This window comes from Tyto alba, unplaced genomic scaffold, assembly GCF_018691265.1.
Source record: "Tyto alba isolate M040663 unplaced genomic scaffold, T.alba_DEE_v4.0 Super-Scaffold_38, whole genome shotgun sequence".
Taxonomy (NCBI): Eukaryota; Metazoa; Chordata; class Aves; order Strigiformes; family Tytonidae; genus Tyto; species Tyto alba.
The window spans coordinates 7,201,089-7,214,534 of NW_024881313.1; the positions used below are offsets into that span (position 1 = coordinate 7,201,089).

Here is a 13,446-nt window from a genome sequence, read left to right on the forward strand (position 1 = left end):
AACAAGACATATTACGCAAAGTTAAAATGTCAACAGAAGGATGTGCAGTATCCGTTCATTTATATACAAAACAGAACTCAGCTCCATTCTTTAGTAACATTTAATAATGTAGGGCCTCATTATCAGAGTATGAGAGTATCTAACGCTAATGAATTCAGTGAGCATTTAATTAGAGAGAAGCAGAATGCTTGTACATAGAGATGAAACGGCTAGCCCTAAGCTACCTACGACATTACTAACAGAAGCAACACAAGAACTGAGAAGTCAGGGAATTACGTGCAGTACCATAAATACACCACGTTTCTTCTTGTTACAGTGGACTGCTGCAATATGAAACCTTTGAATCCCTGCAGGTCTCCAAAACAAGGGTCCGGGTTCAATATATAAAAGCATCTCAATTTCACCTCACATACGCTTCAGATACACAGTAATTTTAAGCATTTTTACACCTGCATAATACCACATGCTCAGTGAATGTTTCAGAAATACTGTTTCTTAAAATATAAACAGTTTTAATCCTAATGCATACCCGAACCATACTATTCTCAAGAATAGGAGTAACAGTTTCAAATCTTGTTCTGAGTCGTTCAAAGCAAGGAGGCACACATTTAACAAAGAGAACAGTCAAGTTAGCCTTTTCAGATTAGTATCTCCTTGTTTCTTTCCAGCTGGCAACATAACTACAAAACAAATTGGAAAGAAACCTATTTTTTATCAGAGAAAAGTTGAAAAATTACAAAATTTCTTCCCTCTAGCTTTGAAATGCAAACTTTTGTTGACTTTTGAGAACTGTTTGTGACTGCCTCTAGTGCAATTCACAAATACTACTGCACTGGCTCCAAATCAGACATAAGTGCTGCCAGTCTTACATTTTTATTTGCTCACAAAAAGGTCATCATGCTGCTACATTTCTTTATTCATTTTCCTCGACTGCATCCTTTATTTCAGGAAGGGCAGGGAGAGAGAACCAAGACGATAGTTTGCTCACACTTTCAGAGGGCCTCACCACCAAAAAACAGGTGGGAGCAAGGATTCTGCAGTTGTTTTACTTTGCTTGAGAACAGACTCCTTAAAATACCAGTGTGTAAACTGTACACAAGACCAAGGATTATGTGACACCCAAGTTCAACAGAACTTGCATTGCAGGTATCTATAGTAGTATACATAACTCAGTGTAGCTATATGTAATTGAAGACAAAAAAATAACCCTTCTGCTAGTTCCTATCACAACCACATCTAAAATTTGCTGTCATTATGCTATTGCACATGCTTCAGGTTAGCAGCCATGTGCCTAACTGTCCATATTCCAAAGGATTAGTCAATTTTATCCCCTGTTTATGTTCACACACTATTAGTCAAGCACCGTCTAAACTGATATTTACTCATTCACAGCTATTCTATTTGGACAGTTTGTTGCCTACTGTTTCCATCTCCCCACTCCTCTGTTTGCTGTGAGAGATCATACTGCCTCTCTCTGTCCTCACCAGTCCTCTGATCCTCAGCACCCTAGGTGGGCAGCTTGTACAGATTCATGCTGTTTAATTAAATTCTCCTACTGACAAGATTTCTCTTGGAAATATGGGACAAGAAGCCTTCAGTGCACAACAGCATACAACTCTAACACAGACAGCAGTGACTGAAATGTTAATGATGTATTAGAATGCTGCAAAACTGAATTTTGACATGAAACATCAGTAATGCTGCTTGAAAATAAAAACACTGACTGACAAATGTTAAAAGATTCACTTAAATTCGTAAGAACTGTTTTGGATCAGCTCAACAAATGCAAAATGAAAAGATCACACTGGACTGCTTCAATTTAATGCACTGAGCCTTGACCAACTAAATTCTCTTTTATACATGGAAACCCATATTCTTCAGAAAACACTATTCTCATAATTAATTTACATGAAGCACAGATATAAAACAAGGTCAAAGAAAAGTACTGTGATCCAATGGTGTAAGCGAAACAAAAAGCCAAGCTGATACAAACCAGTGTCCTTAACAGTATCAAAGACGGTGACAGTTATTAAAATGCTGTCAGAGAACAGTTGCCAAGTTATTAACTTCTTGCTACTGCCAAATTTGCATTACCAAAAGCAGTCAGTTCACTAATGCTTTGATTAAGCAGTATGCATAAAAAGGAAAAACAAAACACTTAACTGCTGGTGAAATTTTGCACAGTGTACACCTGAGAATATACATGGTCACCAACTAAATCATCCCCTTATTATCAGAGTTAAAACTAGAAGGAAGAATTAATATAAACAACAGAGCCTACTCCCATTAATCTTCAAGATGTATTTTAAAAATGCTAACTAATATCATCAGATACTCACAGATTGCACCCCAGGTCCTGGCTGTTCAGGTAGAAAATACCAGCTATGAATACTGTAGCTGGGGTGGCAGCTGTTAAATGGTGTACTTCAAACAGCAGTCGCATTGACGAAGTCATAGGCACACATTCATTGCTTGTAAGGGTCAGAACCTAGGAATCACCAGTAAATTTTTCAGCAAAAGCAAGCTTAGACACACTAACAAGAAATTGATGAGGGCAAGCATGTGTTTATTATAGCCCCACAAAGGAGCAAGGATAATCTGCAAGACCATGCACAAACACTATTTCTTGTATTTATCTAAACAAACTTTATTTCGAGAGGGCTAGAAGATTTTTTTTTTACTGTAGAAACACAGAGGAGGACAAATTCAAAAGTTTCTACTTGATCTTGTATGAGATTTTCACAGTTTGATTAATACAAAAGATGACTAGCCTGCTTCACCAATGTAAGTACTCCTGAAAGCTGCTAAAAGCAGGGGAGTAGTCTCTCTAAATGTCAATGGAAATAAACAGAAAATGGTTTAGAGCACGTGCCTAAAACTTAAGTCCTCTGAAATGTTCCTTGAAAAAGCCACTTTCTGTTCATTACCTAAATTTAGGCTATATGGATAGCCCCAGACAGGCACTTTGCTGAGTAATCAGAGACCATGTCCCTAGATAGGTTTAAATTTTTAAAAGGGGAAATCTTAACAGAATGCCCTAAACCACAATCATCTTCCTAAGGTTACATTCTGATTTTAGATTTGGATTTCATTACATTACAGCATTTCAGACAGCCAACAAAACTGCTTTAACTGTGTAATTAATAAGAAGGGAATAAGAAGTCCAGATACTACTGCTAGTTCTTAAACTGACTCATATTTCCTAACGTTAGCCTTCCTTACACTACAGTGATGTAAGGACTTCATTCATGGAATCTTAAATCTATTTTACTAAGAGGCTTTCCAAATGCCAGTTTCAATAATCTTATGATTGACATCTTGAATTACATCAACTCGTACACTAGGAGGCACAATCACCCTTACAGGATATGTAGGCTACTTTAAGTCTTTTTGTTGTACCAAATAGGCAAGACATAATGCATTCATCAGATGCTAAAATATTACCTAGCAATAGTGAAACCCAAAGAAATTGTAAGAATGGAAGAAAGAATGGATGCACACTGAAAAACTATCTCCAGAAAAAAATGAGAGGAAAATGTGAAAACAGGTAGAGGTGAAGCCCCTGTACCTGCTTCTCAACTGCTCACCTTATTACCACCCATAACAGTGTTGAGCAACTCAATCCACATAGGACCTGAGTTCCCATCTAAAACTAACCATTCTGACCCCTCATGGGTGCTATTACCTTTGTCTCTCAGAGGAGATGACAGGAGACCTGCAAATTATATTTCAGTAGAATCCCATCACTTTAGTGCTTAAATAACAAAACTACATAACAATTAAGACTTCAGAAGACTTAATGCATCACTGAAACAAAAAGCTTTTGTAGCATTGAAAGCCTGCTTTTTTCCTTTGCTTGTTTATTAGGTGGCTATTCAAAGTAAAAATCAAAAATATTTTCAGTAAGCACTTGATACAGCAAAATTACTGCATTTTATGTCATAATGACCTCTTTTTGTTTTGATTACAGGATAGTGTGTCATTAGTCTTAATGATATGGGTGAGATACGGGAGGTTTGGGGAGACGGCAACTTTCCCCTGAAGGCAGCAGAACCAGCAATCATTCAGGCTAGTACTTTTCTGTCCACGAGCATCCTGCCCTGCCTCCAGTCCTTCCATGACCACCAGTGCTCTGCATTCACATCTCACATCAAAACACAGAAAAGCACAGGCATTTGGTCTCTAACACCTTTTCCAAATTCTGGCACTGTCCATTTCTGATGGAGAACGATGCCTCCAGGAACAGGTCCTAGCAAGAACACGTGTGCTATTTGCCACCTTTCCATTCTCAGGGTGCGTGGAGTATAAAACCGAACAGCTCAGCAGCTGTCAGAGCTTTTGAGTTAAGGTCATTCCAGACAGGTTTTTGTTTCATGTTGATGTAAGTGTGATGCATAACTTCCAGCACCTGAAGGAGGCACAGGCTGCATGTTAGTGACAGAGTTTTGATGCAACAGGAATCTTTGACTTTCTCCCTGAACTGGGTCTCTGACTGCAAAACCCTGCACAGAGTCAACTGTTCACCTTGACTTATTCCTGCTTCTGTGCTAGTTTAGCCCCAAATTTCCATTAAGCCTAAGGGTAGGAAAGAAGAATCCTATTCTGAAATGGCTGTACTCTGCAGCTGATCTTCTCTAATAGAAAGTGTTGAATGGGGAAGAAAAATCCATGCAGCTGCCAACATTTAGTAGCAGAAATGGGCAAGCATGATCTGTTAGAAGTATTTGTCTAGTGTTTTGGCAATATATTTCACTATTTCTGTCTAGAAGCCTAATTAAACCCTCCTGCTTCTCTTTACTGAATGAAGTATTACTTAGCCTATGTGTCAAATTGTATGCTTATTTCCTGGTGCCACAATTAATCTTCCCTTGGGACATGAAAACAACACATAAAATGTAGAATTTGCTCATAACGTTTGAGCTTTGCCGTTGCACATCATGTGGCTGACTGGATGGCCTGAACAGCGTGTTATTACACTACAACCTAAGGTAAAGACAACACACAGACTGTTTTCTGCAAGAACCAAGGCAAATTCTTTGCAATGTAAGATAGCAAACACATGGCATAGGTAGGCAGGTACCTTATTCTTTCCAGTCCCTGCATTTCCAGCGAAAAACACAGAGTGACACTGCCAGCATCTCCTTCAGCTGAAAAACCTACGACACAGAAGGGTTACACAGCGAGCTCCTTTCCTCTCCTACTGTCCTTATTAGAAAAACACAATTATTCACTAATTCCCTTTAACAAGAAAATCTAATTCCCTTTAACAAGAAAAAAAATGAACTTACGCTTTCTCAGGAGATTTGCTTCAGCTGAGCTCATGATGCAACAAGCAACATTGTTTGTCTCCCAAAAATGGGAAGAGAATTGACTTAAATTAATGACTGCAGTCACCTCAACAAGTGAGAACAAATTTTATTCTGTTAGCTACACAGTCCAGTAGAACTGTACTAACCCAGGGATACAGAACAGTTATCACAATTTTGCCATCACTTTACAGAGTGAATTCCACACTCAGAACAGTTGTGCAGCTGTAACTCGGTAGAATATAAAATCAGCCCACTAACATAATACAGTTCTTCCAAATAAATAGTTCTGTGTGTCACAGAATGAACAGTTTGGCTACTTACGTGTTTCTGTCTTAGAAAAGAGCATCCACACTGATTTTCTAAAGCCTAATAGGAACACGTCCATATTCCTCACTGGTCACCATCTGATTCACACAGTATAGCAGGAATCAAAATACTCTACAGAAGGCTGATTACAAAGTTCATAATACTCCAAGGTATGGCTTATTGTCTTTCACCCTTCTGTCAGGATAATGGGACAAGACAGACAAGAGAAGAAAATCCTTTGTAAATCCTGAGATCAGTCACATTTAACCAGCTTTATTATTTCAGTTTCCAATATACCCTAATAAAGGTAAGGACTGTGCTACTGCATTCAGTCCACGTAGTTGTTCCCTGAAGGAGGGTGCGAATATACTTTCTTAGTTGTCCAAATAAGCACACTTTTTATTTGGTCCACATACTAACCAGTGTTTCTAAGTTTCACCTTTTGACCCTGTAATTAAAACTAAAGTTAGTGTTTAAATTTAGCTTATAGACAACGAGTATGCATGCATACATACATGCACATGCATATTTTCAATGTGTATAGCCCAACGTGCATTATATCATACAGAAATACCAGAACACACAAAAGTCACATGTAGCCACTCACATTCCAAATCCAAACCTTCTTATTTATATGTTTTTGCTCCCTTACTCTTCTTTCCTCCCTATAGATAATCACCAACAATTACTTCGCTACTGAGTACAAATGCTTAGTACTGTACACAAACAAACAGGTTTGTCACTGTAGACAGTGCTTTTGACCAGGACACGCGTTTCCTTATGGACTTATTTATCATACTGAGGAGCATTACTGCCATGACAAAATGCCTTTGAAATACTGAGACATTGAGGACACCTTATCAATACTGTAACATACTCAAAAATAACCTTCATGTCTAATACAACCCATTTGCAATTATTTTGATTGAAACTCTTAAGGGGAGTAATTAAAGGCAATTAATTGTTTTACTTGAAGAATAAAGCTCTCTTCAGGCTGCAAGAGAAGCTCCAGGGTAGATTGTTCAACCATCTGTTCAAATTGCAGGTTCCTCTTCCTTGGAACATCCTCAGCTGGAAACAGGTCATTGATCAGGCCTGTGAAAGTTGGGATATCATCTGTCACTATTTTAGGCAAACTGAAGTCTCTTAAGGCTCGCATAAGCACCTGGAAAAGTATGGTAAACCACGTACTGCAAGAGCATTAAAACCTCATTTTAGGATTCTGCTTTTATTCGAAGGCAAAACACCAGAAACTGTACCTACTCTTAGATGCTTTTATGTGAAGATTTTACCTGATCCACAGGTATGTTCTTGTCTCCTCGTTTCAGTGAGCCGCAACTACCAAAACTGACTTGGTAACACAAAGTCTCCAGTCATAATGGTTCTGTGAAAACATTTTAACTAGTCATGCTGGCATAGGAAATAAAACTAAGTGGTAGTGTTCATGAATATAACAATTGGTTTACACACAGAGTAAAATTACACCTTTTTATTCCCTTGTATTCTTGCAGTGGCTTTAAGCCAGTGTTGGAAGTCTAATAAACAAATGACAAAAAGGGTGAAACGTATATCTATCTAATTTTTAGTATTCCACCACCTTGTTCCCTATTTTTAAATGGCAAAATTTGCACCGTCAAGCATTATTGTATTGCAACTATACCTCCTTGATGAAACAAGGCAAGCAAAAAACTGCTGCCAAACTTCTCCTAATTTGACCTGATGCTAGCAATACCTTTCTGTTTCCAAAAGAAAAGATTGAACAGACTGTCAACATATTTTGCAACCAGCAACAACACCCCCAAACTAAAGGAAAAGAGAAACAGATAGGTATTGAACCTATAGAAAAAGCCTAGAAACATTTGGTGAGTGAAGGGCAGAGAAACAGCCTATATCCTCCCCTCAGCCCTGCCAGTGGGAAGGCAGATATCCAATGCAGAAGACATAACTTTTTCCATAACACATGTGCTCTTCAATCCCTCCTTCTCCTTTTTCGAGGGCTGTGTAACACTCACCTCTTTCCCTCTCCTTCCTAGGGACACAGAAGTAGGAAAAGGAGGAGTTTTAACCATTTTGGACATTTAAACAATTTGAACAACAGCAGGTTATATGATTGAAGGGAGTACCAACAGTCAATTTTGCAATTTGAAGCGGTCTACCATGAAGCTACAGCTCTCTAAGGCTACACCTGCACTTAAAGGTGTTCTTGCAGCTCATGCAGAGATCCCAGATGATCAACTTTGGCATAACCAGCAGTGGGACAAGCTACTGTAAGAGCAGCTGGCTAAGCACATGGATTATCCATCAACTCCTCTCTAACCTCCATGCTGCTGCAGCCAACAGTTACACAGCCACCATCTCTTTATGTTAGCATACATCACACCCCTCTGGGTGGTCTAGTTTCCTTAGTGCATGCACACAAATTCTCCATCAATTAAAAAAAAAAAAAAAAACAACAATTTAAAAAATTAAAAAAAAAAAAAAAATCTATCTGGGATTGCAACTACTCTGCTGTCAGCACCCAAACTGGCTACCAGTCAGGTAGAATTTGAGAACATTTGCTGCAACCACACCTATGACTTCAATATAAATGTAGCCTAGTCGATATTATCACCCACACCAACAGAAAGAAAAAATAAAAATAAAAAAAAACCAAACCAAAACCAGAAACTAGTAGCAAACGCACAACTTAACAATATACAATTTTTAAAGTTAACAGATGTCACTGTCCCCTTCCATGATAGTGCCACTCCATAACTACAAATCAAATGCACTAAGAAAAAAATAAAAAGCAATTTTCAACTTTAGAACAGTTCACCATCAGCAAGAAAAGCTGCCTTTTTTTTTTTTTTTTCTCCTGAGGTAGTAAAGATGCTAAGCATCTGCAATGAAAATAAGTCTCCACATTTTAGAAATGGTACACCTAGGCGAAGAAGTTAAACACAGATATCATTAGGAAAATGGGAAATTTAGGAATCTACTGGGCTTAATAAGCTTTAGCTTAGATTTAGGTAAGATTTTTTTTTTCCCCAAAAAAATGTTTGTTGGTTTGCTGTCTGATGGCTTGTTAAAGAGCAGGCTGTGCATCTTTACAGCAGGCTGCTGTGTAGCTTGTCCAGTGTACAAGGACTTTAAGACATCCAGGCTACTTGCCATGGCATGACAGGACCAGAAGTCCATTCTTCACAGCCTGTGCCCTGAAAGTCCTGATGACCCTGTTCTGAAGCAGTTTTCATAGGCATAGGGCCCAAAAAAGGTATATTGAAAGTCCTAAAAGCCCCAACACTGGACCAATACTTTCAGAGCTCTATGAACCACTGTTCTGCAGCAGCCCAGAATTTTTGTCAGAGAGATTCGATTTCTTCCATTTCCATTAAAAATAAAACAAATAAGATTTAAAAATTAAACAAACAAAAATATTCTAGCTTTTGCTTCAAATGTTAATAATATTATTATTACTATTATTAATATTGAAGTGGCAAGAAATGATATAAATTATTTTTCTGAATTCAGAAAATTACTCCAGGACAAAGGAATCAGAATTGATGAATCCCTGTTCTAGTAAAGCAGACAATATTGATATCTTAAGATATTCAAGGTTGAAATTCATTATCTCTAGAAACATGGCAAGAATATGTCAGGAAAACTTCAGGACATTTAGAGATAATTTCAAAATTATGCAGGCATGAAAATAAAGATGCTTTTGCTTTCATAATGGCCCTGCTTGCTAGAGTTTATGGCTTAAGGTTGAAGGGTTCTTTGAGTTTTTACTCGACTAATAAAACTGAGTATTAAGAACATCTTGCGAAAAATTATACAGCTAGAAATGAGTAAACAGCATACATACAGGGAAGAAATGATAAACTTTCCAAGTCTTATAAGTCATAGATTTTTAAGATAACTATTCTGAATACGAATTCTTCCTAGTATAATAATTACATTTTCAGCAATGTTTTATTTTCAAACAATCCTCCACTGCATTTACAGGGGAAAGCTTAAAAAAAAAAAACATTCACTCAAACAGAATACATTATTTGTTATTCATAATAAAACCACCTTTCCTTTAAGCTTTTTCTCTTCTCCAACAGATAGTTTTACCTCTAATACAGATACTACACAACAGCCTGATGTAGGTCAGCCATCCCAGGAATGAAGCAGTGACACACAATTACCTAATGCAAAATTAACGCACTGCAAATGTCCCAAGACCAGAGGAAAGGAGACTTCATTCTAAATTGATATCTGACAACCTAATATGGATAGACATGATTTAAAGTGTCTTCAGAATAAAAGATAAGACTATATATATTAAAATCCCCCTATATTATACAATGTCCAGCCACACTGGTATAGAGTGTGTGCTAATTAACATGTATCAAACCCAGAAGCCCAAAGAGACCCTCACCTGTTTAGAAAGCAGCTCCCTGCAGAGAACATACAAGGTAATAAACTTCCTGGCTTCAGATGTGCATCAATAAACCCTTCAGCAACCAACATAATTTCAGAGATCAATTCAAGGTCAGGGACAGCCATGGTATGGGGTCTAAAGGAAGAAAACAAACCTCATAATCCAAATACACACAGATTAGGATTTAAATGTGGTAAGAATAAGTCACTTAAATCAAATGACTGATGTGTGCAAACATTTTTAAAAACAGAGCTTGAGAAAGTCACAATTAAGAGTGTCAGTCAAAGCTAACAAGGACCTTCAAAGTAAAAGGAGCTAATTAGGCACTGTTGATTGTTAGCATTCAGTAACATTGCTGAACACAAAGGAAGCAGCTGAGAAAAGCAGGGCTCACAAGACAGGTAGTACCGAAACTTAGTGGGCACAGTCTGCAGTGGCACCACTTGCCACCACGAGCCAGAAGACGCTGCCAGCAGCTATACAGGGTCTGGAAGTCAAGCGGAACACCCTGCCATTGCTGAAAATGCCATCATTTTTTAAAGGACTTTGATTTTTTTTTTTTTTTTTTTTTTGAGGGCTTTCATGCTTTTATATGAAGTTATGGTTGCCTTTAGAGGTTTCATGTTTTGTTTTCTTGGGGTATTTTGTTTGTTTGTTTGTTTTTAAATATAACCTTTAGTTCAAACTTTTAGAACAAAACCACAGGCATTTTAATGATATGAGAAAAATCTCCAATTAAAAAAATGTAGTACAAAGCAATATTGCAAAGGCTAAACAATTTCATCATTAAAAATCACTACTTAAGTTACATAGTAACAGAGAAGAGATCTAGAATTTTATGTTCAGGTCACCTATAAACCAGAAAATTTGTTCCTCAGAGCACTCTCCTCACTACTGACGAATACAAAGATTTCTTTTGTTCCCCATTCATATTTAAATACGACAAAATTAAGACCAGTGGTTTAAGTACAGCAGTATATTTCTGATAGAAATCAGTAACATATAGTCTAGAAAAAGAGCAAGCACTCTGTTAAACAATTTTAACTATTCCCCAAGAAGCATTTCTTCTTAACTCCAAACAAGGGCTGCTATATGCATTGCAGTCAATTATAAAAAACTATATGCTCTTCTACCATAACCAATACCCTTCCTGCAAACAGAATAACTGCCTACACAAGAAATATCAGGCTCATAGCATTTAATATATCTTCTCTTCCTTGTGAGATTTCATTAGGTGGCAAATATGTGGAGTTAATGCTTTACCAGCAGTTACCTCCTGCCTTTCCTGTGCATGGTACAATGGATAAGAGCTACCACAGACACCAGCTACAGGGCAGAATTCCTGAGTCCCAAGTGCAACAGCTCATACTTTAATTCCCAAGGCTTTTTATTTTATGTGACAACTAAGTAAAGGTAACACGCTGGCTCTATGTAGCAAGTACATTTTGAAAATTAAAAAACAACAAAGAAAAGCATAATAGAAAGCACATAAAATAAAGCAATAATTTAAACTTTATCTTTCAATAGAGATATTGTTAATTAATATTATTTCATATCCCTTACTCTTTTTCTTCCCAAAAGAAAAAAAAGAAAAAAAAAAGAAAAAAAACCCCACTAAACAAAAATAAATCACATGCATTTTCCACTCTCTAGTAGTCCACCGAGAGATGAAACACCTGGGAGCAACAGGGAGTGATCCTTCCTGCTCTCCTGTCAAGCACCACATCTAGCTGAGTGCGGGAGGGGCGGCCGCACAGACACGGGTGGAGGGGGGTCCCCATCACCCTGTCCTCCCTCACGCGAGGGGCTGCATTGGGGGGCTGCCCAACGTCCTTCCCTCAGTGCACGCTAACCCGGCTTTGCCTTGAAGAGTTCTTCAGCAGCAATTAATGAGAAGGCTTAGTAAAGCAACAGCTAAGTTGTGAAACATTAAAAAAAAAAAAAACAAACACTTATGGGGAAGCGGGATGCATTTCTCAGGGTCTCCTTCCAATGTTGCTAAGACCCAACTATAGGGTCTTATTCAGTGACAGTCTTTGCAGAGGCACATGAATTCAAATCCTAACCTCCTCCTTGTAAACAGATGTTACTTACTGCTTGTTACAAATGACTAATTTAGGCGCAAAGAACAAGAAAGCTAATTGCTGCTGCCGCCCAGTTCTGCCATCTGAAGCAGGATCTTTGGTTGGCAAGAGGATGAGATGCGCCTGAGCAAACATCTTTCTAACTTTAGCAGACTTTGTGTCTTTCTGCAGCAAAAGCAAGAAGGAGTACAGTGTCAGGAATTCCATGGCTAAAGCAGAAATAATAAAACACACCAAAATCTTGATGTACTTTTAATACAGAAGAAAACAATACCTGTGTTTCAACCTGCTCACAGAAGCAACAGGGATGCCTGGTTCTGCCCTAAGTTTCTATCTTTTAAAAATCAAAGGGATTTACCGCTCAGAGAAGCAGATCCCAGACAGCACGCCTATACTTGTACCTCCCCAGACAGCCTGGCAATGCCTTGCAGCTTGCCCCATTGAACTTCCGTAAGTGGAGAAGAAATGAAATCCCAGAATCTTTTTTTTTTTTTTTCTCCAAGTCTTGATTAAATCAGTCCAAAGTGTTAATGCAATGAAAAGGATTTCAAGTGACAATTCTTTTTTTTTAAGCAAACCCTGCACCATTTATATCAGAGGCCATTACCACGTAGTTCAAAGTGCAGCTCCATCACTTTGTCAGAATAAATTGGCATCATTTTACTACCTGTCATGCCAGAGCAACCACTTGTGGAATTAATTCACTCTCAGAAACACCATTTTGATACAAATTCACCAAGTGCAGCACGCAAAATACAGTCAGATCTTTTCAATTCAAAACCTTCTTCCTTCAAACATTAGTGTTAAGAGATAAAGCACAAGTATGTACTTTAAGAAAAGGATAATGGGCTGTCCTATAGCATCCAAAAGCATATGATTTTTTTTGCTGTGCACTATACTTTTAACAGCTTCTCAACAATCACATATTCAATATCTTACTAGGTAAGAGTATGTGGCTTCTTTTTCAACTGGAAGTTGCGAAACATTATGAACGCTTGCATGCCTACACCCGTGGAAGAATGTGATAGCTAGACACTTTTCAAATGATCATTTTACTAGGTTAAGCCACCTCTGAGGATTCCTATTTACTATAAAACAGCAAATATTCTTGCACATATTTAGGTACATTCTATGTGTTCACAAGTACCTTTAAAATTGTAAGTAAATTTTAAAGAAAGAAGACAAGGTATACATTTAATTTTCCTTGTCATTACTCTGGTACAGGCAGGCACAACATGAATACTGATTTTTTTTCACAGAAATCCTGAAGCAAACAGAAATTGCACTTCACTGCAAACCAAGGCTAGTAACATTAGGCACGATGTGCACTCTAAATGTAGAC

General features: G+C 37.8%; 1 protein-coding gene across 1 annotated transcript in view; it reads right to left on the reverse strand.

Moving 5' to 3' along the window:
* Positions 1 to 13,446, reverse strand: part of DNAH11 (dynein axonemal heavy chain 11) — a 156,700-nt gene that overhangs the window by 99,618 nt on the left and 43,636 nt on the right. The window contains 11 exon segments of the mRNA XM_042802166.1: positions 535 to 680; positions 2,340 to 2,488; positions 3,588 to 3,715; positions 4,276 to 4,408; positions 5,081 to 5,126; positions 5,128 to 5,156; positions 6,586 to 6,780; positions 6,908 to 6,951; positions 6,954 to 6,999; positions 10,018 to 10,073; positions 10,076 to 10,155. Coding sequence (XP_042658100.1) covers positions 535 to 680; positions 2,340 to 2,488; positions 3,588 to 3,715; positions 4,276 to 4,408; positions 5,081 to 5,126; positions 5,128 to 5,156; positions 6,586 to 6,780; positions 6,908 to 6,951; positions 6,954 to 6,999; positions 10,018 to 10,073; positions 10,076 to 10,155 — 1,052 coding nt within the window.